This window comes from Desarmillaria tabescens (assembly GCF_030435595.1).
Source record: "Desarmillaria tabescens strain CCBAS 213 chromosome Unknown EV420scaffold_1, whole genome shotgun sequence".
Classification (NCBI taxonomy): domain Eukaryota; kingdom Fungi; phylum Basidiomycota; class Agaricomycetes; order Agaricales; family Physalacriaceae; genus Desarmillaria; species Desarmillaria tabescens.
The window spans coordinates 996,506-1,021,191 of record NW_026848300.1 but is presented as its reverse complement, the minus strand read 5'-3'; the positions used below and the strand labels follow the sequence as shown (position 1 = coordinate 1,021,191).

The 24,686-nt window shown below is 48.4% G+C and overlaps 10 protein-coding genes across 10 annotated transcripts; 5 read left to right on the top strand and 5 right to left on the bottom strand.

Annotated features, from left to right (window-relative positions):
• Positions 1-495: 495 nt before the first annotated feature.
• EV420DRAFT_1494169 (uncharacterized protein) lies at positions 496-2,976 on the bottom strand. The gene is made up of 9 exons (XM_060470795.1): positions 2,349-2,976; positions 2,202-2,300; positions 2,043-2,146; positions 1,868-1,994; positions 1,726-1,819; positions 1,484-1,672; positions 1,349-1,423; positions 1,030-1,295; positions 496-979 (listed from the first exon to the last, which is right to left on the bottom strand). Exons 1-9 carry the CDS (start codon positions 2,663-2,665, stop codon positions 538-540), a joined length of 1,713 nt encoding a protein of 570 aa, XP_060339168.1. The 5' UTR covers positions 2,666-2,976; the 3' UTR covers positions 496-537.
• Positions 2,977-3,152: 176 nt separating this feature from the next.
• Positions 3,153-5,646, top strand: EV420DRAFT_1633786 (uncharacterized protein; the record flags this gene model as incomplete). The annotated part of the gene is made up of 10 exons (XM_060476235.1): positions 3,153-3,419; positions 3,474-3,492; positions 3,567-3,665; positions 3,716-3,907; positions 3,960-4,649; positions 4,699-4,928; positions 4,994-5,320; positions 5,377-5,439; positions 5,491-5,581; positions 5,636-5,646. 10 exons carry the CDS (start codon positions 3,153-3,155, stop codon positions 5,644-5,646), a joined length of 1,989 nt encoding a protein of 662 aa, XP_060339167.1.
• A 147-nt stretch (positions 5,647-5,793) lies between these two features.
• EV420DRAFT_1258161 (thymidylate synthase/dCMP hydroxymethylase domain-containing protein) lies at positions 5,794-6,774 on the bottom strand (the record flags this gene model as incomplete). The annotated part of the gene is made up of 2 exons (XM_060466875.1): positions 5,794-6,209; positions 6,261-6,774. The coding sequence occupies 2 exons, from the start codon at positions 6,772-6,774 to the stop codon at positions 5,794-5,796; spliced, it is 930 nt and encodes a 309-aa protein (XP_060339166.1).
• Positions 6,775-7,168: 394 nt separating this feature from the next.
• On the bottom strand, positions 7,169-10,379 carry EV420DRAFT_1633784 (uncharacterized protein; the record flags this gene model as incomplete). Its single annotated transcript, XM_060476234.1, has 7 exons — positions 7,169-9,797; positions 9,850-9,879; positions 9,932-9,988; positions 10,039-10,074; positions 10,144-10,182; positions 10,231-10,287; positions 10,342-10,379. 7 exons carry the CDS (start codon positions 10,377-10,379, stop codon positions 7,169-7,171), a joined length of 2,886 nt encoding a protein of 961 aa, XP_060339165.1.
• Positions 10,380-11,051: 672 nt separating this feature from the next.
• On the top strand, positions 11,052-12,286 carry EV420DRAFT_1494161 (Polymerase/histidinol phosphatase-like protein). The gene is made up of 3 exons (XM_060470794.1): positions 11,052-11,240; positions 11,297-11,842; positions 11,929-12,286. The coding sequence occupies exons 1-3, from the start codon at positions 11,085-11,087 to the stop codon at positions 12,175-12,177; spliced, it is 951 nt and encodes a 316-aa protein (XP_060339164.1). The 5' UTR covers positions 11,052-11,084; the 3' UTR covers positions 12,178-12,286.
• Positions 12,287-13,026: 740 nt separating this feature from the next.
• EV420DRAFT_27312 (uncharacterized protein) lies at positions 13,027-13,538 on the top strand. Its single transcript, XM_060481492.1, has 3 exons — positions 13,027-13,163; positions 13,224-13,306; positions 13,363-13,538. The coding sequence occupies exons 1-3, from the start codon at positions 13,095-13,097 to the stop codon at positions 13,436-13,438; spliced, it is 228 nt and encodes a 75-aa protein (XP_060339163.1). The 5' UTR covers positions 13,027-13,094; the 3' UTR covers positions 13,439-13,538.
• A 71-nt stretch (positions 13,539-13,609) lies between these two features.
• Positions 13,610-15,279, top strand: EV420DRAFT_1494156 (uncharacterized protein). Its single transcript, XM_060470793.1, has 7 exons — positions 13,610-13,806; positions 13,859-13,885; positions 13,931-14,219; positions 14,276-14,449; positions 14,506-14,820; positions 14,871-15,006; positions 15,055-15,279. The coding sequence occupies exons 1-7, from the start codon at positions 13,627-13,629 to the stop codon at positions 15,227-15,229; spliced, it is 1,296 nt and encodes a 431-aa protein (XP_060339162.1). The 5' UTR covers positions 13,610-13,626; the 3' UTR covers positions 15,230-15,279.
• EV420DRAFT_27044 (sucrose transporter) lies at positions 15,086-18,001 on the bottom strand. Its single transcript, XM_060481483.1, has 11 exons — positions 17,532-18,001; positions 17,419-17,482; positions 17,253-17,367; positions 17,043-17,201; positions 16,905-16,986; positions 16,831-16,847; positions 16,311-16,778; positions 16,172-16,259; positions 15,745-16,116; positions 15,504-15,688; positions 15,086-15,449 (listed from the first exon to the last, which is right to left on the bottom strand). The coding sequence occupies exons 1-11, from the start codon at positions 17,922-17,924 to the stop codon at positions 15,377-15,379; spliced, it is 2,016 nt and encodes a 671-aa protein (XP_060339161.1). The 5' UTR covers positions 17,925-18,001; the 3' UTR covers positions 15,086-15,376.
• Positions 18,002-18,696: 695 nt separating this feature from the next.
• Positions 18,697-20,650, top strand: EV420DRAFT_1633780 (major facilitator superfamily domain-containing protein; the record flags this gene model as incomplete). Its single annotated transcript, XM_060476233.1, has 13 exons — positions 18,697-18,812; positions 18,863-18,889; positions 18,943-19,020; positions 19,072-19,149; positions 19,198-19,282; positions 19,334-19,456; positions 19,513-19,742; positions 19,801-19,835; positions 19,891-19,952; positions 20,006-20,204; positions 20,263-20,320; positions 20,372-20,501; positions 20,552-20,650. 13 exons carry the CDS (start codon positions 18,697-18,699, stop codon positions 20,648-20,650), a joined length of 1,320 nt encoding a protein of 439 aa, XP_060339160.1.
• A 1,306-nt stretch (positions 20,651-21,956) lies between these two features.
• Positions 21,957-22,859, bottom strand: EV420DRAFT_1633778 (uncharacterized protein; the record flags this gene model as incomplete). Its single annotated transcript, XM_060476232.1, has 5 exons — positions 21,957-22,158; positions 22,209-22,324; positions 22,377-22,467; positions 22,520-22,650; positions 22,698-22,859. 5 exons carry the CDS (start codon positions 22,857-22,859, stop codon positions 21,957-21,959), a joined length of 702 nt encoding a protein of 233 aa, XP_060339159.1.
• Positions 22,860-24,686: the final 1,827 nt, after the last annotated feature.

Sequence of the window (24,686 nt, the reverse complement as noted above, 5' to 3'; positions counted from 1 at the left end):
CAGTCCACAGAGAATATAGGAGAAATCGTGGGATCCAGCATTCCCGGTGGACCTCGGAAACCTCCATAACTTGGCGTTGACCTCATAGATGTTTACCAGTCAACACGTGCAGATACTGGTCAGAGAATTCTGTCACCATTTGCATCTTCCCATCTCGCGGAATGGTACAATGAAATTACGGTATCGGATAGTGCCCGGAGCTTAGCCCTAACCATGTTCCAGAATGTGGCAGGCACTCAACACCCAGGCGTTGATGATGGTGACGAGACCACAGCCGAATGTGACCAAAAGATGCGACAAATTTCAAGATCAGTATAAGCAGGACAAGAGCGCCAAGACATCAAGAATCCAAATGGAAAGCAAGATAACGAGAGAGCTACTTATAGGTATGTGATCGTCAAAGGAAGAACCTCTAACGGAACACACCGCACCCCACTACAGGTCCGTAGTCTCATCCACATTCAATATCAAGGTTGCGTAGAAAAGAATCATCTCCACAAAGCTGTCCGCGCTAATCGCTACGTACAGATTCGTCAGTTACCTATCCACAAACACGCATAAACGATGCCTACATTCATTGACCGTATGGGCTCCACCACCGAGAGAGTTAGTTCCGTTACCGGAATTCTGGTGCTTGTACCGGAAAATGTGCGGTGTCAGATTCCAATAATACTTCGTATCGGTGTTTCCTGTCGGCATGCCAGGCCCAACGACAATGTTGTCACCCTCCAAAGAGCGATACGCATTGTAGGTTGCCTTAATTGTCCCCGACAGCAGTTTGTATGGAACAGCTTCGTTTCCTGTAGTGGGGGTCAAAGGGGCAATGTCAAGATGAAGGGGTGAGCTGAGGGTCAAGTGTCCTTTGGTCGGTACTCCACTTGGGATAATGTCTTTCCCAAAGGCAGTATAAGTCAAGTTGAATTGTTCTGCCAACGATACCAGGAGATTGGTATCATGTTCAACAGTCTCAGAGGCGGAGCTAAGTAAAAGGTAAAACAAGTGTAATTGGACGGTCAGCAAGAAACTCGCCTTTGAGTCGATATACGGTGGTTGATAATGGCCCACGCTTGCTCAGGAAGTGCATTCGACTTAACTCCCCCGTGGATAATGTCGATCGCTTGGGTAGTTCCCACCAGACTCTTATACAAAGGATCTTGAAATAAGACATCCTCAACGTTGATGAGAGCCTCATCAGAATCAGCGGATCGCTTGATGTCGTTCCGTAGCTTATCAGGAATGTCCTTGCTATACTCCGCAAAGCATTGGAAGAGCTCATATGTCGGCGTTCCTCTTTGCTATACGCGTAACATTAATTATCAGACAACAAAAGAACGTGTAAGGAACGTACAAGATGAACCTCGTAAGGGTTATCTTCAAATTCGACAAGCAGCCTTGAAAGAATACCGATGCTCGTGTGGTCAGGCTTTGATCATCATATTAGTACGGCACACACCAGAACTACGTCAGAACAGGAAAAGCTCACCGGAACACTGCTGTGCCCACCAGGTGTGGCGACGTCGACCCGTACATTCATGCTGCCCTTCTCAGCGACTCCCGGAGTGGCAAAGACGGTTCCGTACTCTTGGCCAAATCCACCACCTTCGTCGACTAATAAGGCTAATGAATCCTCGCCATAGATCTCCAGAATCTTAGGCGCAAGGTGGCCTGCTCCCTAAGAACACGACAGGTAGGCAAACTGCCAGAAGATAAGAAGGGTTTTGTCACCTGGAGTCCGCCAACTTCCTCATCAAAACCAAATGCCAGAATGATAGTCCTCGTTGATTTGAAATCGTTTTCTAAGAGTATTTCAAGTGACGATCTAAAGCAAAGCGTTAGATGTAGTTATCAATGAACGAAATAGGCAGACAGGATGCCGATCAAGCCACTTTTATCATCGGAAGAGCCGCGTCCCCAGATACGATCACCATCAAAGTATCCAGAGAAGGGCGGATGCGCCCACTCATGAACAGTGTTAGGATCAACGGGAACGACATCTGGACGCTTTCAGATAAAAATGTGATAAAATATACAAACATGCGCACCCTGGTGGGCCAATAGAAGAAGAGGTTTTAATGACGCTTCACTTCCCTTCCAGGTGTATAGCAGACCATACGTATTGACTTTCTCGAGAACAAACGTCGCGTGTCTGTTTGATCGCTGATGGTATTACAGGGATGACAGCGTCGTTGATATGAACTCACACTAGGGGGAAAGCCTCGGCAAGGTACTCATGGAATCTACCGTGTATTTCCCATCGGGAATCCTCGCCGACGGGACCCATATCGTCGAATGTTTCCCCACTTGGATTCAAGTCAAAATCAACTCACTAGATATAAGCATGTGCTTACGGAATCTGAACAGCACTACCGAGCAACGATGCTGCCTTCAACTTGAATTCCTGGGTAGCAATTGTCTGAGTCGCTGTTTCCCAGATGTCTACATTCTTTTCGGGAACCAAAACATCAGCTTGTGGGCATCCAGGTGAAGCCAGCAACGAGACATCATTCCGACCACGAATGCGTGTGCCGTAGCATCGGAAAAGAGAGAGGGAGGCCCATACAATGAACAGAAAGGCAACTCCGAAAAACTTGAGTTGAAATTGGGACCGCCTGGGCTTCAACCCGTTGGTTGATGGCAGAGTATACTCTGGCAGCTTTGCCTGCATGATGGAATCTGGATGAACGATGTGAGTCCGACAAATGAAGATAAGAATCCAAGACGTTGATAAGGCGCAATGCGCGTGGTTGATGATATTCTTTGATATTGCACTGATATTGCGCCAATGTTCGCAGGTTCGGGATTAAAGGGGAAACGGAACGAGAATGGGAATGTGCATGTAGGGCGCTTATCCCCACCAATCACTGATCCTCAGCCTATTCTCTCTTCGTGATTATGACGGGAGTCGCATCGTGCAGTTATGATCCAAAGGCTACGCCAAACAAGAACACCTACCAATGAAATGACGTCCAATTGACATGTATCCGGATTTCGTCATGATCCCTCTTACCCCAGAACGCGACCGGTAATTCTACGTTTCAATAGCCGAGTAAAAGTTATCGGGTTCACCTTGTTGCTTCTGACAGCGATCTGCAGTAAGGGTACGTCCTTAGGTCTCTCTTTTCCCATACATACCTTACCCAGAATCATCCAAGATGATCCGCTATCGAGGAATCTTGAAACACTCCCTCTCAGCTGGCCGTTTGCTACGAAGTCGAGGAATTCACGCGACATTGGCGCGTCGAAATGAAGCCACTGAAGAGCTTTACGATCCGAAAGCCGTGGAACGGGTTGAGGACGAAACGGATGTTTGTATAGTTGGCGCAGGACCCGCCGGTCTCAGTGCTGCTATTCGTATCAAGCAATTGGAACGCGAAAAAGGAAAGGAGGTCCGTGTTGTAGTATTGGAAAAAGGCGGAGAAGTAGGCAAGTTTTCCGTCAATATCTGAGACCATTACAATCTAAACTATGAGTAGGCTCGCATATCCTCTCTGGGTGTGTACTTGAACCGCGGGCACTCTACGAACTGCTTGGTGATCCTTCTACCTACGCGGCGACCTACGGATCAGATGCACCACTGGGCCAAGCGGCTACCTCAAGCAAAATGTTGTATCTTACAGAAAAGTTGGCTCTGCCGGTACCACACCCCCCTCAGATGGGAAACAATGGTGTGTGTTTTGAGGTCGTCAAGTTATTTGCGTTGCTGAAATTTACCTAGGAAATTATATAATATCTCTCTCGGCATTTACGCGCTGGCTGGCGACTGTCGCGGAACAACATTATGGCGTTGAAATCTATCCCGGATTTTCGGGCGCGGGTTTGTTATTCAGCGAGGACGCAAAGGCGGAGGATCCGTGGAATGGGTGGGACGGGAAGTGGGGCAAAGAGGTCACTCGCATATCGCCCAAATGTAAGTTGAAACCTCCTTTGTTGCCAGCCTCAGCCCGCTAAAGCGCATATAGCCAGCTCAACATCATCGGGAAAGATGAAAAGCGTGCAGGGTGTTATTACCAACGACGTCGGTATTTCACGCACCGGCCACCTCAAGTCGAATTTTGAACCTGGAATGGTCTTCCGTTCAAAGGTGACGCTACTCGCTGAGGGAGCTCATGGAAGTCTGAGTAAACAAGTATTGGGGAAGTATAACTTGCGGAAGGAGAGTGAGCCGCAAACTTATGGCTTTGGCGTTAAGGAGGTATGGCGTGTTGCTGCAGAAGACGGAAGTCAAAACAACGGGCGATACAAACCAGGGGAAGTGGTTCACACACTTGGTTGGCCCATTGACCCGCAGACATATGGCGGTGGTTGGGTGTACCACATGGATGGCGGACTAGTAAGCTTGGGACTGGTCGTTGGGGCGGATTGGAAAAATCCGTATAGGGAACCGTATCGAGATTTCCAGATGATGAAGCACCACCCTTATTTTAGGAAGCTTTTGACGGCGTCCGACTCATCGTTCACACCAACCCGTATCGCTTACGGAGCTCGCGTGTTGACAGAAGGAGGTCTGCAATCTATCCCCCTTCTTCATTTCCCCGGTGGTGCACTCATTGGTTGCTCCGCTGGGTTCGTCAACATCGCCAAGATCAAGGGCGTCCATAATGCTATGAAGACAGGGATGCTGGGCGGCGAGGGTGCATTCAATGCGCTTGGTATGTTCTGTTTCATATCTGCAGTCCAGAAGTGTAACCATTGTTTCAGAAAAAGCGGACGAAGATACACCTACCGACCTCTCATCGTATTCGCGCGCCTTTACCAATTCGTGGGTGTATGACGACTTAAATGAGGTTAGAAATATACGGCCCTCGTTTGCGACAAGCTTGGGAATGTGGGGCGGAGTGGCTTACTCGGGTATAGATACGTTGCTATTGAAGGGCCGTACCCCTTGGACTTTCCGGCACACGAAGGAGGAGACACGAAGGGAATACATTGTAAGCAATATTAATGTCTCTAATCAACGAACGGATCTAGGGCCTGATAAGTATTACGTTCCTAGAACGCCACGCCATCATTCGACTCTGCGCATACGGAACCTGCATCCAAACATAAACCGATCAAATATCCTCCCTTTGAACCGCCGTTATCGACTGATTTGATGACAAGTGTAATGTTGACTGCAACGGACCACGTTGAGGACCAGGTACCGCATCTGAGGGTCACTACTATGAAGGATTATATCAAAGATTGGTACGGCGAAGGAGAGGAAGGAGAACTGGACGCTCAAGCCAGGCGAAGGAAGCACGTGGAAGTTAATGTCGGTGAATATGCTGGCCTACTCGGCCGTGCCTGCCCCGCTGGAGTTTATGAATATGTCGATGATGAGGTAGGTTTGAGAGATTTTATCGGTGGCGAACGAAGTCTGATTGTTGCTATGCTTAGGCCTTTAAAACGTCGGAGGACGGAGAGGGTGCTAAAGGCAAGAAACTGGTAATCAATGCTCAGGTAGGTTGTACCACGTTCCGGTGCAGCGCTATATCTGATATGCCGATGTAGAATTGTATTCATTGTAAGCTTTGCGACGTGAAGGTGCCTTCTCAGGACATTACATGGACAGTCCCCGAAGGTGGAGGAGGTCCGAAATACAGTGAGTCTCCTGAATTAATTGCATATCTGGGTTAGACTGACGCCTATCTTCAAGCTGTTACATAAAAGAATGTTCTTCGACTTGATAATATAAGACATGGACAACTCTTGCGTTATGGTTAGAATGGAGTTCAGACAGAGCGGAAAAGATCCATTAACACAAATGTAACAAACTTGTACGACATACAACACGAGGAGATGGTCTATACATACTCATACACTCATCTTCATGGGAATAGCTGGATGCGGATTGTACCCCTCGACCACAAAATCGCTATAAACGAATTCTTCAATGTCGGCGATATCATCCCTGGCCCATTTCAGTTTCGGGAACACCCTCGGTTCCCTCTTTAGTTGCTCTTCGAGTGCGTCCACATGGTCACGATAGACATGTGCATCTCCGAGTTGAATAATTAACTCCTGGGCATCGGTCCCGGTCACACGCGCAATCATATGCGTAAGCAACGCATACGAGGCAATGTTGAAAGGAATGCCTAACCCAAGGTCAGCAGAGCGCTGGTACATCAGACAAGACAATTTTGGCTTCTGATGTGGAGCGTCTGCGGGTGGGAGATGAACATAGAACTGGCAAAGAAGATGACACGGCGGTAAAGCCATTAAGGGAATATCTAAGGATATTACTTTTAGCGCACCCCAGATCAATGCATGGAGCCACGTACCTTTAGGATTCCAAGCACTTAGAATAATACGCCTGTCGGTGGGGTTCTCGATGATTTTACGGATACACTCCTTAAGCTGATCCACTCCCTCTGACGCGTAGTCCTTATCACAGTCAACGTATTCCGCGCCAAAATGCCTCCATTGAAAGCCATACACAGGGCCAAGGTCCCCTTCCCTGCGATGACCTAACCCTCGACCCTCTAAGAATGTTTTTGACCCATTCCCATCCCAGATTTTGATGCCCTTTTTGGATAGCAGCATCGAATCTGTGGATCCGTGGATAAACCAGAGTAACTCTTCGACAATTCCACGTAGAAACGTGCGTTTCGTCGTCAATAAAGGCAGGGTGGAGTCGGCAAGAGAAAAGCGCAAAGAAGGTGGCGCGAAAATGGATATTGTGCCAGTTCCTGTCCGATCTATCCGCGAGTCCCCAGTGTCAAGGACGCGTCTGATCAGATTTAGGTACTGATATTCGTCGTGTTCGGGGGTATCTTTGCCGTTTATAGAGGACATAATGGTGGTTGAGGATCAACCTCTTCAAGTCGCGTCGTGTCACAACTGTGACCCATCTTCTCGGCATCCTCGGCATTTTCTCGGTTTCTTAACCTGCTTCGACGGCCATCACCACGTTAAGCGCAATGAGAAAAAGGAACCGATACGACGCCCATAGAACTTCCCAATAATGATTAAGAATAGCATATAAAGTGCGAAATAAGAGTCAAAAACGGTATGTAAGATAACAGAATGCGTAGATAACAATGTTGCGGAGGATGAAAAAATATGCGACAAAGATTGCTGATGGGTATGAATAATGATGCTGTCCAAGTTCCATTGCGTTCCATAATTGCAAGTGCGAGTGATGAGAAAAAGAAAATAAACAAAACATATAGGGAAAAATATTATCATCTCAACGTCGGATAGGGTAATGATATCCGTCGGATCCCCCGCTTCCAGAAAGCATCACCACAAACCAGCCAAACATCGACATTAAGAACCTCACCATCCACGCTGGGTCTGCCCCAACGCCCAAACCAGGACGGAGCTGCATCGCCAGCGCGATATCGATGGGTGAGCGTGTCACACGAGGTCGGGAAGGAGTAGGTCTTATTTCTACTTCCTTCGGTGCAGAGACAGCTATCGCCGTCTCCTTGGACTCTGGCTCAGGGAATGCACCTGGAAGACCCGACGACAAGGTCATAGAAGATGCAGAAGATGAAGGCGGAACCAGGGAAGAATCGTTTGTCTTCTCGACTTCGCTCTTGACCTTCTCTTGCATCGCGCCTAGCTTCTCAGTGTACGAGGGAAGGCCATCTGCTGATGTGCTGGCACTGAGACCTAGTGGAGGCGCATCGGACGCGCGCAGTGACCAAGCTGGTCGAGCAGGGACTTTGCGTACTGGAGACATCGGCAGAGACGGAGGTGTGGGTGTTTGATGCACCAGGAGCGAGGAATCTCGTTCTGTGGGCGAGATGGGTAGCGGAATGAGCTCCGGATCGGGGAATTCCTCCGTAGGGGGAGCATGCTGGTCTAAAACCAGCTGCAAAGGCGTGAGCTCCGGAATGGATACATCAGCAGTAATATCCTCCAAATTCAAGAGCTCCGGGCTTCGCTGTGCGACACCGACTGAGTCGACAGGAGAGGCTGAAGAAGAATCAAGTACGGCAACAGGCGAAAGTGCAGGAGCATCCATCGCCGGCTGAGAACTGAGTTCAGCGACAATAGAAGGATCCCCCTCGGACGATTCAGAAGGTGGGATGTCTAGCATTAACTGCGTTTCAGGAGATGGACATTCTGCCTCATGAGGCAAGGAAAGAATAATCGTATCAGTCGCCAGTGATTCTGATCGCTGGGGTTCTGCTAAAACCTCGAAAGGGTGACGGAATGAATCCTTGTTGTCGTCGGAATTATCATAAATGTCATAATTGTCGTGTTCTTGTTCGTTGATATCAATCGTCGCTGGTGGTCCTACTAAGACCGGGGGTGTAGTCTGATTAGAATTCAACGCATCGTCTAAATCGCTGAATGGGTCAGAGTTATCAGAAATGTCCTGCAGTTCTACGGTTTCTGATGCTTCAGAAGATTCCGCATCCAAAGAGGAGTGCACGACAAGCGCCCCTTCATCGAGAACAGCGGCTGCCCATAAATTCTCAGCAGCCGAAGAGATGAGCGCATCTTCGACTGACTCCCGTAGCAATGTTGTAGCAGTCTCCGCAGCACCCCCGTCCGGTTTCGCGTCCTCATCGGCTGATATGACTTTTTCATCAGCGTGAAGAGGCGAAGAAATTACTGTGATGTCCTGAACCGAATATTCATCGTGAACATTTGTGGAGTTTTGAGCCGGACTAGGAAGGAGTAGTTTTTGCTCGGCAACCTCGTAAGCAGTTTCTTGTGTTACGGCGGACGTTCTCGTAATTCCCATGAACTCGTCATCAACAGAGGGCAAGGAAACAACCTCAAATCCCCACCCCTCCTCGTCCCACTGACTAAACTCCATCAAGGGCTTTTCCTCGTGAGAAGAGTGGGGCAGAAATGTGCCTTCATCCCGCGTTTTTTCAATCTCATGGGCATCATCAACCGCCTCCGTTGCCACAGTCAGATCCAAGGCGCTGCCACCCTTTGGCGAAAAGTCAATCAGAGGGTGATCTGAGTCACTATGAACGAGGGTTATGTCTTGCTCAAAGGAGTAGGAATCAGATAGTGACAGGGAAGTCGCTTTAGTGCCAACAGCTGGCTCTGGGACTGCTACCGAAATGAGCTGTACAGGAGCCGCCAGAACTTGTGGTTCCATCACCATAGGCTTTAATGGTGCATCGGCAATGTCAACACTCCGATTCGACAGTGTCTGTCGAAGACCAAAGAGGGTATCCGACGACACGTTGACGTCTGCTGTCCAAAGGCTGGTACTCCCGTGCAAGGCGTCATTCACGAAAGGTTTCCGAGTGTGAATGCCATCCCTAGTGCTCCAATCCTGTATTGGAGACAAGTCTACTAGAAGTTCATTCGGCGTATTTGGAGTGGATTTGGAGCGTGGTTCTGAGGCAAACGGCCGCAACTGTATTGGAGCATGAAGACCAATAGATCCTGCCTTCGGCAGACTAAGACTTTGACTCCGACCAGACTTTTTCAATCGCGTCCCGACAGCCCCGAAAGTGTCTATTGACTTGTGCGCTTCGATACGTCTCCCCAACCTGGTAGGCGGTAAAACTATGGGAGGCACATTTGGGGGCTGTACGACGTAATCCCTGAACTCTGGAAGTACCGATGCAGTGGTTGTAGGGAGTAATTCAACTCCATCAAGTCCTAATGAGCCCTGGCGTCTCCGTCTTCGGGAGAACCATCGCTGTAACCGCGATGCGACAAATGCGATGAAAAGGACTACGGTGCTATAGGAGAGCAGTGGCGCGAAGGAGGCAAACATGGGAACCTGGCGCGCGGGTGAGACGGCCATTGTGACATCATATGACGAGTTCAGAATAACTGTTCGTGGGAGAATTGATAACGTTGAGAGACGAGGCGGCTGAGGTGTATCTTCGTTTCTGATTGTCCAGTTTGAATCATCAAAATGGAAAGGGAGACAACTAGACATACCCTTCGGATGCGAGAAGGTGGGTGTTGATTCTAATTATTCCGGGTGAGTCTTTGCACCTCTCAAACTGAATGAAGAACGTACGAATGTTCAGTATGAACCTGTGAAGAATCGTCCACAACCGAAGTAATGCCTTCGCAGCTTGCACGTGAACGTCAGATAACGGGACCGTGACGACTACGATGACTGACAAACCTCGGCATTTCAGATGAACAGAAGGCTGCGTTCTGCATCAAACGATCAGATCTAAAACCAATTCTGAATGAAAAATATCAGGGCACAGCTCTTGAACGTACCGTTCGGACGCGACGACCGGCGGTTTTTGAGATTTTGGTCTAATTGCAGGTAAGATCTGAAGGTTCGAAAGTGTGATAGAAACGTACAGATCTCTAGAATGAAGCCGCGAAGAGTCATACAAGCCCAAAGGACCTTCCACATAGCTTACGTGACGGGCATCAAACGTGATGCACAATGATCTACAGCAAATAACACACCTTGGCGTCTCGGACGCGGGGAAGACCATGCTAGGCATCAGAGCATGTGACCTTATTCAACAATTAAAGAAAGAAGTAACCAAGACACGCTCTCAACACGTACCGTTCGGATGCGAAGACAACGAGGTCCTGACTTTTTGGTCTAATTGGCCACAAGCGCTTGAGCTCGAAAGCTTCGAGGACTGAATAGGCAACGTACAAATCTTCACAGGAATATCCGAGGCCTTGGCTCACACCGGGAGTACAAACCCCATTCCTTACGTGACGGTCAGCGCACGAGAATGCGATGAGCATGGCCAATAAGCGGACCTGTGCGACTCGAGGGCGGCGTTGACCTTTATCGGACCTTGGAATCTGAGCCAGGAGATGATTGGTAGGAATTTTTGGAAGGGCGAACTGGCACATACCCAGCCTGATACCGAACAGGTCTCGTGGTCGCAAATTCGACCAAAAGGGAGAGCCAAAAGACGGCAAAAAAGAGAGACGACACAATCATCCCACCAGCTTGTAATGGTGAGTATGAAGGCGAAAGGAAAGAAGTAAATGAATACGCACCACGCTGCACATAACTTGTCCACCTCGTTGGCACCACGAGGAAATAATCCACGCACGTGACGGCTTTCTGACACAACTCAGGCCATCGGCTTGGAAAGGAAACAGAACCAAAGAAAGTTACATAAACGTCCACTCGATTTGCATCGATCACTGATGCCCGCTTCTCTTGGACCTGACCAGTGACCACGATGCATAGTCATCACTCCCATTCGGGTCAATTCTGCAAGCACGCGTCCGGGAACCTTGAGGATGTCGTTCTTGAAGCTATACATCAAGGCTTCGACGTGTACGGCCTTACTGAGCACGTTCCCAGATACCGAATCCAAGATCTCTATCCTGAAGAGGCAAGTACTAAGTGCCAGGTACAGGCTTCGATCAAGTATCTCACTGCTCATTTTAGGAAGGAATGTCTTTGCCTGATCTCGAAATCCAATTTAACGCGTTTCTTGATGAAGCGCACAGATTGAAGTCCTTATACGCAGACAAGATCAATCTGCTAATCGGATTAGAGACGGAATACATCACTTTACTGGATATTGACAACCTCCAGCAATGTCTTCGAACACATGGGGAGCGTATCGAATACATCGTCGGTTCCATACACCATGTCAACGGCTTACCCATAGATTTCGATTTCGACACCTTCCAAAAGGCTTTACGCAGCTTATCATGTGAAACCGAGAAAGAAACACAGGAGCATTTCCTTTGCCGCTATTTCGAGGCCCAGTACGATGTTCTTCAGCATGTGAAGCCTGAGGTTGTGGGACATTTCGATCTATGCCGTCTATTTACTCCTTCATTGCGTCTGGACGATTATCCAGCGGCTCGGAAGCTCGCAGAAAGGAATATTGCGTATGCCGTTGGATACGGCGCCTTGTTCGAGGTCAACGCAGCCGCTTTCAGGAAAAAATGGGACACGGCTTACCCCGCGGGAGATGTCGTCGAGGTGTGTACACAAGTGTCTATTTTCGTTTGTCAAGGGGTATGTTTTAATTGCTTCCATATCGGTTTTGGTGCGGTCCTCTACCCTAGATCATCCTCAAACATGGCGGACGGTTCACATTGTCAGACGATAGTCACGGACCCCACGCTGTTGGGTTGAATTATGACAGAGTGGCCAAGTATCTTCGAAGCGTCAACGTCGCGGAGCTGTGGTATTTACAGAGCTCAATGAATGTCAACGCCGCTGGACGCAAGACTCAGTCCGTTAGGCTCGAGGGTGACTGGTGGGACCACACATTCTGGCATGGGCGATTGCACTCAAGAGATTTTGGCGAATGAGATGTGGCGTATTGTATGCACCCGAGGTAATTTGTGGGTCTTGCGTGCTTTCGTACTTTTAATCGTATCTATCTATATTGCCATTATCATCCACTTGGCCTATTCTTGACAGTGATCACGGAATTAATCAAGATTTCGCCCTCCATGCTTCATTTAAAATTGGGCACCTCGCTAGGTTACCGGTATTGGAATACGCGGCGGCGGCAAACTCGCAAGAACGATCAGGACTTTCTTGGGATACGCGCCTTGCGCGTACTATATGGAATGCGACGTAGTGCGCCATATGTCAATATTTCCGGATCCTTAGCGACGGCTTATTAGCTTCCGACCCTTGTCCCTGGACTTGAAAGGTACCTCGCGGGCCCCTCCACGAGAAGTTCTCGTAATGTAAGCATTTGTTTTGACGTCCGCCCTAATTCCAAAATCGCATCACGGACCAAGCATTCTTAGTCTATTCTTGGCAGCAATTATATTCGGGCCACTTAAATCTCTATTGTCGCTATGTTGTTTGCCGCGTAAGCACTGTTTAATCTCATCCCGTCTTTCTAAAATCAATGCTGCACACCATACATCTTTGATCCAGATCGTGCTTTAATTATACTTCTTCCCGAACAGAGCTGAGTGGTTGAAGCTCTGCCTAATCCCTTGTGGCCTAAATAATGTTTCCTTCCATCCCGGCCATTACGCATTGCAACACTTTCCTTTTTGTAATTTAATTCAGTTAAGACAGGACGCATGAAGCAGCGGTTATTAAATAGAGGAGGTTTTACAGCGAGGGTATCATCAAATCCTTCAGACCTCACGCCGAGTCCACAAACAGTTCACCGCCTATTTTCTACAAACGTACGTGACCCTACTGAGCTTATAAGGAGCAGTAGATCACAAACTGAAATACCCTGCAGCCCCCCCATTCCATCATGTGCTATCGCAAAATTGATTCGACAAGATACTCTTGTGGACACGACACCCCTCATGGCGATCAACGGGTATGTTGGGCTTTTACCATCACCGTCATAATATCAGAGCCTAGTCTATGACGTCCGCAGATCGATTGCAATTCCGCTAGGTGCAGATACAGCTCGGCCCATCTGGCCAATTGTCACGACTGTAAGAGTACTTGCAAGCAATGGTTGGTAGCCCATTACTTTATCCCACCTTCAGGCTCGCTAATGACTACTTGGACAGGCTGCGGCCCTCACAGAATGTGGTCACAAAGACGGCTCATTCACTTTGTTACCATTGCTCACTGCCCCCTGCGTAGTGGTATCGAGCCGACCAATACTTTGTATTTTGAAGGACACGCTGGGCGCTCATGTTTTCGTTTTGCTTAGAAAGAGGTTATTAATAGATTCGTATCTAATCTTCGCACGTGGCTATCTACTCTTCGCGTACCTTGTATAAAGGGGGCAATAATTCGCAATTTATCCTGTCAACTCTCTTTTAGCAGCCATGAACATCAGTGCAGATCTTTCGTTGTCTCAAAAAGCCCAATATCTGCGAACTCTCCCTGCCGTTCGCGAACGTTGTGCGCGCGTGTTCGATCTCGCAAAGCAAGGGAAGCTTCAATACTTTGATTATCATGCGGACAAAGAGGGAGTTATCACGGAGTTTTGCAGCGGGATCATTGCGGTGAGTCGAGAACAGAGACAGTATTCACACTCATTTAAACGGTCGTTTCCAGCGTGATTTCGGAACGAATTACGATAAGGTTCGCACCTTTTATCAACGAAGTTAAACGACTAATTCCCTGTAGGTGCCCCCTCATGGACGAATTAGCCATTGCAATATCGGACGAGATCGAATCACACCTTTGCTCCAGCAATGGACTACTTCAGTCGGTACTAAAGAGGCATGCAAGCGTCTCGTCGACCTTTTGGTGACCTCTACTCTTCTTGATGCCGGCGCAGGCAAAGACTGGGCCTACACGGAGCAATCCACGGGAGAACGATATTCGCGATCTGAAGGCTTGGCCGTTTGCTGCTTACACATGTTCACGGAGGGGTATTTCTCAAGCAATCTAGAGCAGCCGCACCAAGTCGATGGTACAGTACTCCGTCGCATCTAGACCATCATATCCCATGCTGAAACTAATTCATAGCGGGGGCTTTGTTCAAGGTCACCGTCGACTCAATGGCGAAGCATATGCAGGTCGATGCGACCAATCCCCTTGTCGGTCTCGACGGCCGTACTTCCCTGCTTATCAATTTATCCAAAGCTCTTAACACCAGTCCTAATTTTTTCGGGCCCGACGGACGGCCGGGGAACATGCTCGGTAAACCCTATAACCTTGAAACTGTAACCTTTTTCCGAGCTTGTTTTGTTTTACAGATTTCTTGGAATCTGAATCAATTGTCGAAGGATCTATTCGAAAAGTTCCACTTGCCGCGCTTTGGCAAGTTCTGATCGACGGACTCAATCCCGTCTGGCCTGCGTCGCGTACAACCCTTGCCGGTGTTTCTTTAGGTGACGTCTGGCCTTGCCCTGCCCTTAAACCTACTGCGTCTGCAGAAGCAGATGATCTAGTTCCCTTCCACAAACTCACACAATGGATGACGTATTCCGTCATTGAGGCAATTGAAACGGTGATGAAGTGGGACATTGTCGGCAAGGAGGACATGACGGGATTGCCTGAATATCGCAATGGTATAACACACCTTGTGCCTCGTACTTGTCGGACTCACACGAATATGCAGGCGGCCTCTTGATCGATCTGGGTGTCGTTACACTTAAGCCAGGTGTCCTGCCAACGGACCCGGTCTCTCTATTGCCCAAAGCCGCAGCTTCGCATCCGGCGGTGGTGGAATGGCGCGCTCTCACTGTTATTATCCTGTAGGTAACCTGGCATTCCAACTTCTCCGTTCTCATATTCTTCGCTAGGGATAGAATTGCCGATAACATTCGTGTCAAGTTGGGTCTCACGCCTGATCAACTTAATCTGGCCCAGGTCCTGGAGGGTGCGACTTGGAAGGGTGGGCGAGAGATAGCGAAACAAAAGCGTCCCGAAACCGGAGGTCCACCACTTGACATCGAGAGTGACGGGACAGTGTTTTGAGACGGCATTGAAGACCTAACTTGAAGAAATAACAATGATTACCTTACAGAGTGTGTTATTTACTTGTAGTGCCCAGAAATAAAATAAGTTACACGATATCTCTGCAGATAGCTCTCTTGAAACACGGAGGAACTCTTTTGGAAGATATCAACGGTGTCTGAGTTCCTTTGCAAGTCGCCAACTCAACACAAAGGCAATCAGTGCTGCTATGCCGCCGATCCTGATAGGGAGTTCGCTTACTGATATGGCACAATGATTTCCAGGGAACACTCACCGGAACACATACACCACCGAATTTGACCCTTCAGCTGCGTTCGTGATACTGGCAGCCTCGGCTCCGTTCTTTGCGGGGCTGGCGTCACCAGCTACTCTAGTATCTTTATCGAAGACAGCGAAAATAATGGACGAGACGCCCGTTACAAGGAACTGCGGAATCACAACAAATATGTTATGAATGCCCTGAAAATTTTTTTATATCAGGTTCACGGGCAGGAGATAAAACACAAAGGACCTACCAGGATGATGCCCGCTTTTGCGCTTAGGTCCTCGGTAGTTGCCCCTTCTCCTGTTTCTCCAATCTCAAGATCCGGTCGTCGCCGTCCGACTAACACGGCATCCTCACCCTCTTCTTCGTCCTCTTCATCCAAGTCAGCACGATTGCCAGAGATATCCACCCTACTGACTCCAGCATCAGGATTGCGCATCAGCCTTGCTCTTGATGATTCTCGATCTTTGCGGTCCGCTTCGGCATCAGAGTCGGAATCTTGTTCTGGATCCTCAAACACGACCTCTTCCACCCCTGCATCGAAAGACCTCGTGTCCGTGAGCATTATAGCACCCGCGTCACCGGCACCAGATGTTGGTTCCGTCAATATAGCTTCACCTAACTACACGATGTAAGTAGAAGACCATGACAGAGTTGCCCGACTCCACAGAACGAACCAATGCAAATGGGGCCCATTGAACGATGGCCCATGAGAACCCCGTCACGGTTATCAGAAAGGTTGCGCCCTTGACTGAGGATATAAAGCTTTACCCCATGATTATTAACTCCGCCTGACACATGAATGCAGAAACTCACAAAGTTCCCAACATGCATCCAGCAAACACCGCGTGACTTACAGCCCACAGGCTCGCAAGATGCACCTTGATCGTGTCGGGAATACTCCAGGACGCCGACAACCTCCCTGCCGCAGTATGATTTGGCGTATACCCATCCGTTTCATTCAGCGCCCGAGGGTTATCGTATCCGGCATTAAGATGACGGGCAGGTTTGCGACGCGTTTTGACGACAAAAAAAGGGAGAAGAACATTCACTGAGAGAGCTAATATTGAGGAAAAGAAAAGAGCTCGAGACCCTAGACGCGTAGACTCTGCCTCCAGCGTATCTGCGTTGTCCTGCTCTGAAATGACTGTAGAGTTGATTAAACCCAAAGTTGAAGGGCCGATAGACTCCGTGAGGAGTAGAGAAGTATAATATTCCCGTTTGTGAAGGTCACCGATGTAGAGTGTGGTATAGAAGAGCAGCGGAAACCAAGAAATCCAGGTGCTAGGGACGAAAATGTCAGCGCGACGGCAATAAAAAGACCATAAACAATCACAAGAATTGTATTATGCACTAAGTAACGGCGATGCTCCGTTAGTGTGAATGGTAGGGGCGAAATATTTGACTAACGATTTGTTTAATTACTCTAGGCAACGTCCGAATATTGGTAAATATTATCTTGAATTGCTGGATGAATGTTCGGATGAGCGGGCTGAAGGGTCGGGCATCAGTATTTATGATGCAATTGCAAACGGTAGACATAGCTACCCTTTGGGACCCGGTGCTGTTGGGAGGAGAACTCTTTCCTTAACCAAAAGGGCCATCGAAGTGTGCCCGGCAAGTAGAATGAGGCAGACGATGATACTGAAAACCTCAAGTTCGGAATGACCAAGAAACGGCAGAAGGGAGGGAAGGTCCAGGTTACCACTAAATGTGGAGTATATTAATTGCCGGCAGGTGTAGGTAACATAGGCTCACAAGAAAAAGCCAATGACACTTCCTAGGCTGAACATTGCCGCCGCCCACGCATTTGCGGCTGGTTGCTGTGAGGCTGGCAAAGTGTCAACGAGAAGGGCACGGTCCACGGCCATGACTGTATGTCACTATGATGAAACCAATTCATACGGGGCAAAGATAATAATACCTGCATTGATACTGAAATCGATAAAGTATATCGAAAGAACACCTAGCCACACTACCAAAGATTGCTGTCCGCGGTAATGAGCATAGTCTTCCCCGAAGGTGCGGCGAACTCACCTTTGACGTGAACCAGGCCCCGACCTGTTTCGTCCATCCCAATAAAAGCATCGCAGAAATGCATATCAGCACGCCCCCCATCATATATGGTCGTCGTCTTCCCCACCTCGACGTGCACCCGTCAGCGAGGACACCAATTAATGGCTGCACGATCAAGCCAGACAGAGGTCCCGCTACAAAGACCATGGCCATGGCGGACTTTGAAAGACCAAGAGAGAGCAGATATGGCGACCCATAAGATTGTTCTACAGACCAGAAAAGCTGAATGCCTAGAAAGCCGATGGTGAGGATGGGTAAGTGAAGGTGTTTAGGACCGTAAATGTAGGCGTGTCCGGTGAGTCTGCCAGCATTGGCTTCATTTGTGCCAAGCGAGGTGAAGCTGCCCCCGGTCATAGCGACCTGTCCAGTCGTAGGACGTTTTGAACAGCGAAAGCGCCGTTGTCGTCTTGAGTGTCGTTGATGTCGTTGACAGAATGCAGTGGAATTTACATAAGTAATTTCTGAGCAGGAAAGGAAATTTGTGCTCACGAGTCACCTGCTTTCGTTAGCTGCATTCTAACTTCAGTTTTGTGGATGGAAAACTAGTAGAAAGCTAGCGGCATCTGTATAGTGTCCTTATTTGATTTAACACGTCAAATAGGCAGGCGAACGGGTCGCTCCCTAACAGCACCAGCGGCATCCGCTCAAGTCCAGAAGTACTACGGCACTTCTAAGTATAGGCGACAGTTGACTTCCTTCCCCTCCCAGGATCTTCCCTTCCCTCAGCTGCAAATATTTACAAGCTGTCGGAGCACCGTCTGCGATGTTCGCCTGGTAGCTATCATCGCTCAAGTCGTGGCCTCTAGACCCCACAGTTCGTTTCCAGTCACGACCCGAATCCTTTTTGATAGCCTTCCTCCGTCCATCCGTCGTCCATTACGACGCCGGATGGCTTCTCTTTGGACGCCAGAACAACATCGGCATCTCGGCCTAGTCGCCTTTCTCGAACTTGTGTACTTTTGGGGGATCTTTCTTATCCGCGTTTTCATATGGACCCGATGGCGGCGCCATCTAAGAATACAAGCATCCATCCCTCTGCCTCGTTCTTCCCTCTGCGATCTTTGCTTTACTGCCTTGATCTCTCCTGGCTGCAGCACCCTACCTTTTCTCAATCTTCACGTTCAATATGTCCGATAGTTCTTATACGACACACACGACGACCTCAGATACAGAAAAAAATGATCTCGAAAACACCGAACCGCTGGACGGGGGAATGCAGGCATGGATGACTGTTGCTGGATCGTAAGTGAGGCTCGACTTGGTCATGGCCAGTTGATTCAGTCGCGATACAGCTGGATGATCCAGTTCTGCACACTGGGGTACACGGCTTCCAGTGCCCTACGAACACCATAGATGCTAAGCTTTCTTGCAGATATATCAGCGCCTTTGGCGTTTATCAAGACTATTACACTCGCGACTTCCTTTCCCAAAAGTCACCATCTGAAATCAGGTTTCCAACGTTTCTCTACCCATGTTTCATCATACTCATGCTACGTTTCAGTTGGATAGGTAGCTTTCAGCTCTTCATGCAGTATGCGCCTGGAATACTCGTTGGCCGTGCCTTCGATTCTGGTTATTTGTATGGTCTTCTCTGCTTCGACATTCCCGGGGTTCATTCTATTCCTAGTCATTACATGATTGCTGCCGGATCTTTCATCCAAGTGGTATGTACATTCATGCTGTCTTTGACGCATCACGGCCAATACTACCAAGTCAGTTTTCTGCGTATACTGAATAAGATCATCACTAAAGCCTTCAAACAGGTATTTCTTTCCCAAGCTGTGGGAATCGGGCTTGGTCAATCTCTTCTATTTCTTCCGTCCCTCAGCATCATCGGCCACCATTTTAAAAGACGTCGAGCGTTTGCCACTGGTGTTGCCGTAACGGTTAGTAAAACGCCTTCCTTGTTAGTCATTATTGTGGTTGATGATCAGCTACGCAGGGTGCATCGTGCGGTGGTATAGTGTGGCCTGTTATGCTGAATCAACTGGGGCAGCGTACGTCATTCGCAAACGCGATCCGGGCCACGGGTGGCGTGGTGGCAGCGCTGCTCTTCTGTGCCAATTTGATGATGCGCACGACGCGGCGAGCTCGTAGTGCGCACGTAGGTGGTGACATTCACATTGTGAAAGACATCCTTACGGATGGTGCCTTTATGGTTTCTGTGATTGGGTTGGTCTCGTATCTCATTCTATTGAAGTGGCTCTGATTTTGAAAACCACACATTTAGAGCATGCTTCGTCTGTTTGGGGTTTTTCTTTCCTTGTACATCATGAACCTTCTAGCTGCTTATTTTTAAACTGACATGCCTCTCGTTCAGATTTCTATCTGCAGCTTTACTCCATTGACAAAGGAATCAATCCGAACTGGGCTTTCTATACCGTGCGTAAGCTTTACATGCGTACACCATTCATTTCTCACCGGTCGGCAAATAGCTTGCAATACTAAATGCGGGGAGTGTCCTTGGTCGCCTCCTTCCCAACTTCTTCGCGGACCATATTGGGCCATACAATATGATCATTCCTTGCATCGCCTTCACGTCCTTTCTCCTCTTCGCTCTCCTTGGCAGCGATATCAAAGATGTAGCGGGAATCGTGGTATTCGCACTGGCCTACGGATTCTTCTCCGGCTCATGTACGTGCTGCTATCAGTTATGAATCTTGCGAAATGAAATAATCTACTCCCATCTCAGACTATTCGCTTATTCCCTCTCTGATATCGTTGCTAGCCAAGAATATCAGCGAACTTGGGTCAGTATTTCCTACTCTGACGAGAAGCTCACCGCTTAACACTTTCTACAGTACGCGGATGGGCGTGGCTTTCTCATGTGTTGGTCTGTTCATGCTCTTCGGGTCGCCTATCGATGGAGCGCTTTTGCGTACTGATAACCCCGATTCATATGCTTGGAGTCGATGCCTCGCATTTTGCGGCGTAAGTTATTGATGTCTCTCTCCATTTCACGATGTTGATGGGTTTCCTAGGCAATGGTGCTTTGCGGTGCGGCCGCCATGATTCTTTCTCGTGTACTATTCGTTCACAACGGAAGACACAAAGCAGTGGGCCGTGGTCAATTGATATGATAGGAGACATGAGGAACAGAATGTAGTTCACTAGCACCTCGTGCGGGGGAACTTTATTATCTCACGAAACTAACGACATTATCATGACGAATTCAATGATATACTACTTTGCATCCCTTCCTCCACGGAGTTTACTTTGCAAAACACTGCTGACTGTGGGGTAGATTATATAAATGAACACTTTGATCCACAGCAAAAGTAGAAATATTGAGAAGTATACATACGACAATACAGAACATTGTGAACTAAAGAGGTTTTATACCCATAAAGAACGTGGTGTGAAGGAAGTAGGAACTAACAGTGAGTAACTTAGAACGAGAAACCGTGGCTATCGTGGAATTAGTTGACTTTGGCCTTCTTGGTAGAAACAGGAGTAGTCAGCGCCGCCTCATCAGCGCCTCTTTTCTTGTTAATTGTGTTCTGTAAGGAGATAGAATTCTGAGTGGTAGAGGTGGCGGTGGCAGTGGTCGAAGTAGATCGGAGTTCAGGGTGTTTTTGCAAATACGCCTGTTGTGCACCAGGAGAGACCATGACAGACGAAAAATGCATCAACTAATATTATCTGTTGAGCAGAAGAAAGGAGAATGGGGATTGGCCAAGACATACGGAACGACGATTCTTATTAATCCGGTCCTGTTCTTCTCTTGTCAGCTTCCGATGAGTAGCGCTAAAGCGAAGAACTGAGTGCATATGGTATAGCAGCTATCAGATAACGTACACGCATCCGTGCTCCTTGACCATCTTATTGAACTTCTTTCGCATGTCAGGAACCAGGTGGAATTTGACGATCTCTTCTGTAACCGGTCCCTTGCTAGTGTCGACAGATACGAGATGCTTAAGAAAAGCACTCTCTGCCTGATTAGATTGATTAGTCAATTTTACAGGTAGCCACTTTAGAAGCCAATTACATTCTCATAGTCACGAAGGACTCGCTGCGAGACGGACGCAAAGCTACGACGGTCTACAGAGTCTCCTAGGCCCCCGCTGAAGTATTCATAGCCCGAAGAACCGAAGATATCTTCGTGCAAGTAATCAAAGCCTCCGCGATACATTTCGAGCAGTGCGGACTGAACGGCGAAGAAGGATAAGAAATGACAAGATGTCTTGGTGGTAAATTATTGACGTCAACAGAGACCCCTTTAAAAGACGTGACCGCGTTATTGATGTTTGTTGTCAAACCACGCCACTTTCGCGTTGACATACAGGAGTCAACGAGTACCGAATCAAGTCCTTTGCACGATAGTCTAATAGTAAGGTATACGATATCAAACAGTGTTAATATCTAATGAAAGACCTTCAATATCACCTAGGTGGAGCGTCCCAAATCCCAGTGAGTCTTAAACGACTCAGAAGAGAAACGACGCCGGTGAAGTGAACGACGGCGTCGTGAGTGAGACGGCGTGTACACAATTGTGTCAGAGCCGTCAGCGGTACCGTCTATACCAGTACAATTCATGGAGGATTCTGCCAGCTTGGATCCCTTGATTTTCGTCAAAATTACATCTGGGCTGGAGATAGAATTAGGAACAAGAGACCGACGAGACAGGACCATTCTTACTGTGTTCCAACGGCCTCTTCCTCCTGGCCTTCCTCGTCATCCTCGTCATCTTCGTTATCGGCATCAGGTAGTTCCATGCCGAGATTTTCCAGAAGGTCATCCATGGCAGCAGCATCCTGTCAACAATTAGAGGACGTCATGGGCCAGGAAAATATACAATATACGAACCCAGACCAAAAGAATAGGCGCAGAACTGGTCTTTGCATATGTATGCAAAAGGTTGTGTACACAGTCATCGTCTGATTCTTCTCCTGTGCCGCTAAGAAGGACAATTAACGGCGATGCAGGGTTGAGTTACAAATGGAACCTACCAGGAAGTATCAATTCCCATTCCGAGACTATTTGCGAGAGGTGCTGCAGTTGCCACGGCGGGAATGCAGGTACCCGTATCACTGTTCGGCGTGCATGAGGCAATGAAGCCTAGACTGAGGTTACCAAAAACCTAAACTGCCTCAGTTTCTCGAAGTAACCACGAAGAAAGATGCTAACCTCTGGAATGCAGTGACCTGCTCTATGATGCCCTATAGGCGTCAAACCCGGACGATGAAGAGATGGTGTCTCCGCATTGGTGATTATGTAGACCGTGTTCTCGATTGCAAATGCAGACGCCACGAGAAGGAGGGGCACGAATGCGTTGAAGAGAGTCAGCATTTTGGTGAAAGAGTGTGATGGGCAAAGAGTGAACGAGATTCAGCGCGACCTCAGTTTGCAATCTGCTGTGAATGGGGTCTTATATGAAGTCTTGAATGTTCCGTCGGATATTGTGCGGAGGAGAGCGCAAGTATGACATCATTTGGCGGCTTTTGACAGATCTGCAAGCATTTCTTCAGTCGAAAAAAAGATGTTTTGTTCGTTTCTTGATTGAAGCCCTGGTTGTCGGGAATAAAGCGGCAAAATGAGTCCATCAAGTCAAGCCCCGACACAGATACAGAATTCGAAATGATCTAACCAGAAAATAAGCATAAGACCGTTTTTTGGACTTGAAAATTAACACCTTGTCTCGACATGAATATAGGAAATAAGGTCCTGAAAATAAGCCGGGTACACGGGAAGTGACTTCTTGCTTGTGTCCGATACGCACACTGCGTTCCTCTCCAAGAGATGCTGCAGATAGAATTATGCATACTGACCAGAAGCTGGAGAGCTGGAAGGAAGAGGAAAGGAGGACAGACAGGTCTTCCCCACTTCAGGAGCCACTATGTACGTGTTAATCCCGGTTTTTAGGTAAAAGGCGGCAGCGACTCCGATTACTTCGCTCGTGAATCCACAGATACGGAGACGAGGCAGAGCATTGCGATGAGACCGTAGACAGTTGGGATGCGCTTTCCAACCAGTCTGTTCGCCCTCTTGGAAGTTGGCTGCAAGCCCCTCAGTATCAGCCCATGACGTCCACGAACCTTTGCCACCCCAAATAGCATCTGCCTTCAAGTGCATTCTTCCTTTGGGTGTTTGTGCCATCTACTCAATATCGCACGCTCCTGAGCATTTCGAGCCCCCACTCCCTAATCACTGAGATACGCAGCGCGTCGCAGAGACATTTTATAGCGCCGACCACAGCTGAGAGAATCGAAGCGCCAAATTGTTCAAGAGGAGCGGAATGGAGGGTTCTCCCGCTACAAAGGCCCGAGGGACCTTAGCCGGAATACGGAATTGGCACAGTTCTGTTGAAATGTAAGTTCTAGGTATGGAAGAGCGATAGCCGAGACGATCACGTCCGTAGGCCAAATTTCCCCTTCTGTCCAGTCCGTGATGTCGATTTAAAGTTTTAAAGCAACAGCGGAATATTCCCTCCGTTCGTACGTCGCACCCCACGCACCCCATGTTGATTTTGTCCTGATGACCCTTTGCGTTGCAAAGCGAATACTATGTAATACCGGTCCGATGCCAAAACGAAATATGTTGGCCTGGACAGAGTATCACAGCTCGGAGATTGTACAGCGCATGTATAGTTACATCCGTATGTCCTCGGTCTACGGGATCGTTATACGCCAGCTGTCCCCGAAAAGAACAACTGAAAGATGGCATGAGGATCTCACTAATCTTTAATTAGTATTAATGTCAGCGCATAGTGGAATGCACTCTCAAAGGCGATGTCCAGAGCGACCTCGACACGCCTTTGGGAAATTTTTCTGCCGAGAATAGGCTAACAAGAGGCTTCCAACCTGGAAAGGAGTATCGATAGAGTGTATGTGCGTTTAAGTTCTCTACCTTTCATCGGATGCGAGATAGACTTTGTTGAAACGAGTTAACGCGGGTTTGAACGGGGAATCAAATCTGTACCTCAAGTATGCGATGGAGGTTGTGACAGGGAAAGCGTGCAGTTATACCAGGTCGGCAATGTCATCGATGACGAGTCTAACCTTACTCTGTCGTGCAATGGCTGACGTCGCAAGGCAGGCGGATCATTCAACACTCGCTTGATGCATCTTACTGTGGTGGCGATGGCCTCATTGCATCCGGATACTAGACCTGCAGGAT

Excerpts from the sequence above, each read along its gene's own strand:
- EV420DRAFT_1494169 (XM_060470795.1), bottom strand. The coding sequence starts at position 2,665 with ATGCAGGCAAAGCTGCCAGAGTATACTCTGCCATCAACCAACGGGTTG. Across the intron at positions 2,301-2,348 it reads GGTAGTGCTGTTCAGATTCC|TGGGGAAACATTCGACGATA; the intron begins GTAAGCACATGC and ends CTTGAATCCAAG. Across the intron at positions 1,673-1,725 it reads AGGAAGTTGGCGGACTCCAG|GGAGCAGGCCACCTTGCGCC; the intron begins GTGACAAAACCC and ends TCGTGTTCTTAG.
- EV420DRAFT_1494161 (XM_060470794.1), top strand. The coding sequence starts at position 11,085 with ATGCATAGTCATCACTCCCATTCGGGTCAATTCTGCAAGCACGCGTCC. Across the intron at positions 11,241-11,296 it reads AAGATCTCTATCCTGAAGAG|GAAGGAATGTCTTTGCCTGA; the intron begins GCAAGTACTAAG and ends TGCTCATTTTAG. Across the intron at positions 11,843-11,928 it reads CCGCGGGAGATGTCGTCGAG|ATCATCCTCAAACATGGCGG; the intron begins GTGTGTACACAA and ends CCTCTACCCTAG.
- EV420DRAFT_27312 (XM_060481492.1), top strand. The coding sequence starts at position 13,095 with ATGTGCTATCGCAAAATTGATTCGACAAGATACTCTTGTGGACACGAC. Across the intron at positions 13,164-13,223 it reads CCCCTCATGGCGATCAACGG|ATCGATTGCAATTCCGCTAG; the intron begins GTATGTTGGGCT and ends TGACGTCCGCAG. Across the intron at positions 13,307-13,362 it reads AAGAGTACTTGCAAGCAATG|GCTGCGGCCCTCACAGAATG; the intron begins GTTGGTAGCCCA and ends CTACTTGGACAG.
- EV420DRAFT_1494156 (XM_060470793.1), top strand. The coding sequence starts at position 13,627 with ATGAACATCAGTGCAGATCTTTCGTTGTCTCAAAAAGCCCAATATCTG. Across the intron at positions 14,220-14,275 it reads GCAGCCGCACCAAGTCGATG|CGGGGGCTTTGTTCAAGGTC; the intron begins GTACAGTACTCC and ends ACTAATTCATAG. Across the intron at positions 14,450-14,505 it reads ACGGCCGGGGAACATGCTCG|ATTTCTTGGAATCTGAATCA; the intron begins GTAAACCCTATA and ends TTTGTTTTACAG.
- EV420DRAFT_27044 (XM_060481483.1), bottom strand. The coding sequence starts at position 17,924 with ATGACCGGGGGCAGCTTCACCTCGCTTGGCACAAATGAAGCCAATGCT. Across the intron at positions 17,483-17,531 it reads GGGCCTGGTTCACGTCAAAG|CAATCTTTGGTAGTGTGGCT; the intron begins GTGAGTTCGCCG and ends TACCGCGGACAG. Across the intron at positions 17,368-17,418 it reads CGATTTCAGTATCAATGCAG|TCATGGCCGTGGACCGTGCC; the intron begins GTATTATTATCT and ends AGTGACATACAG.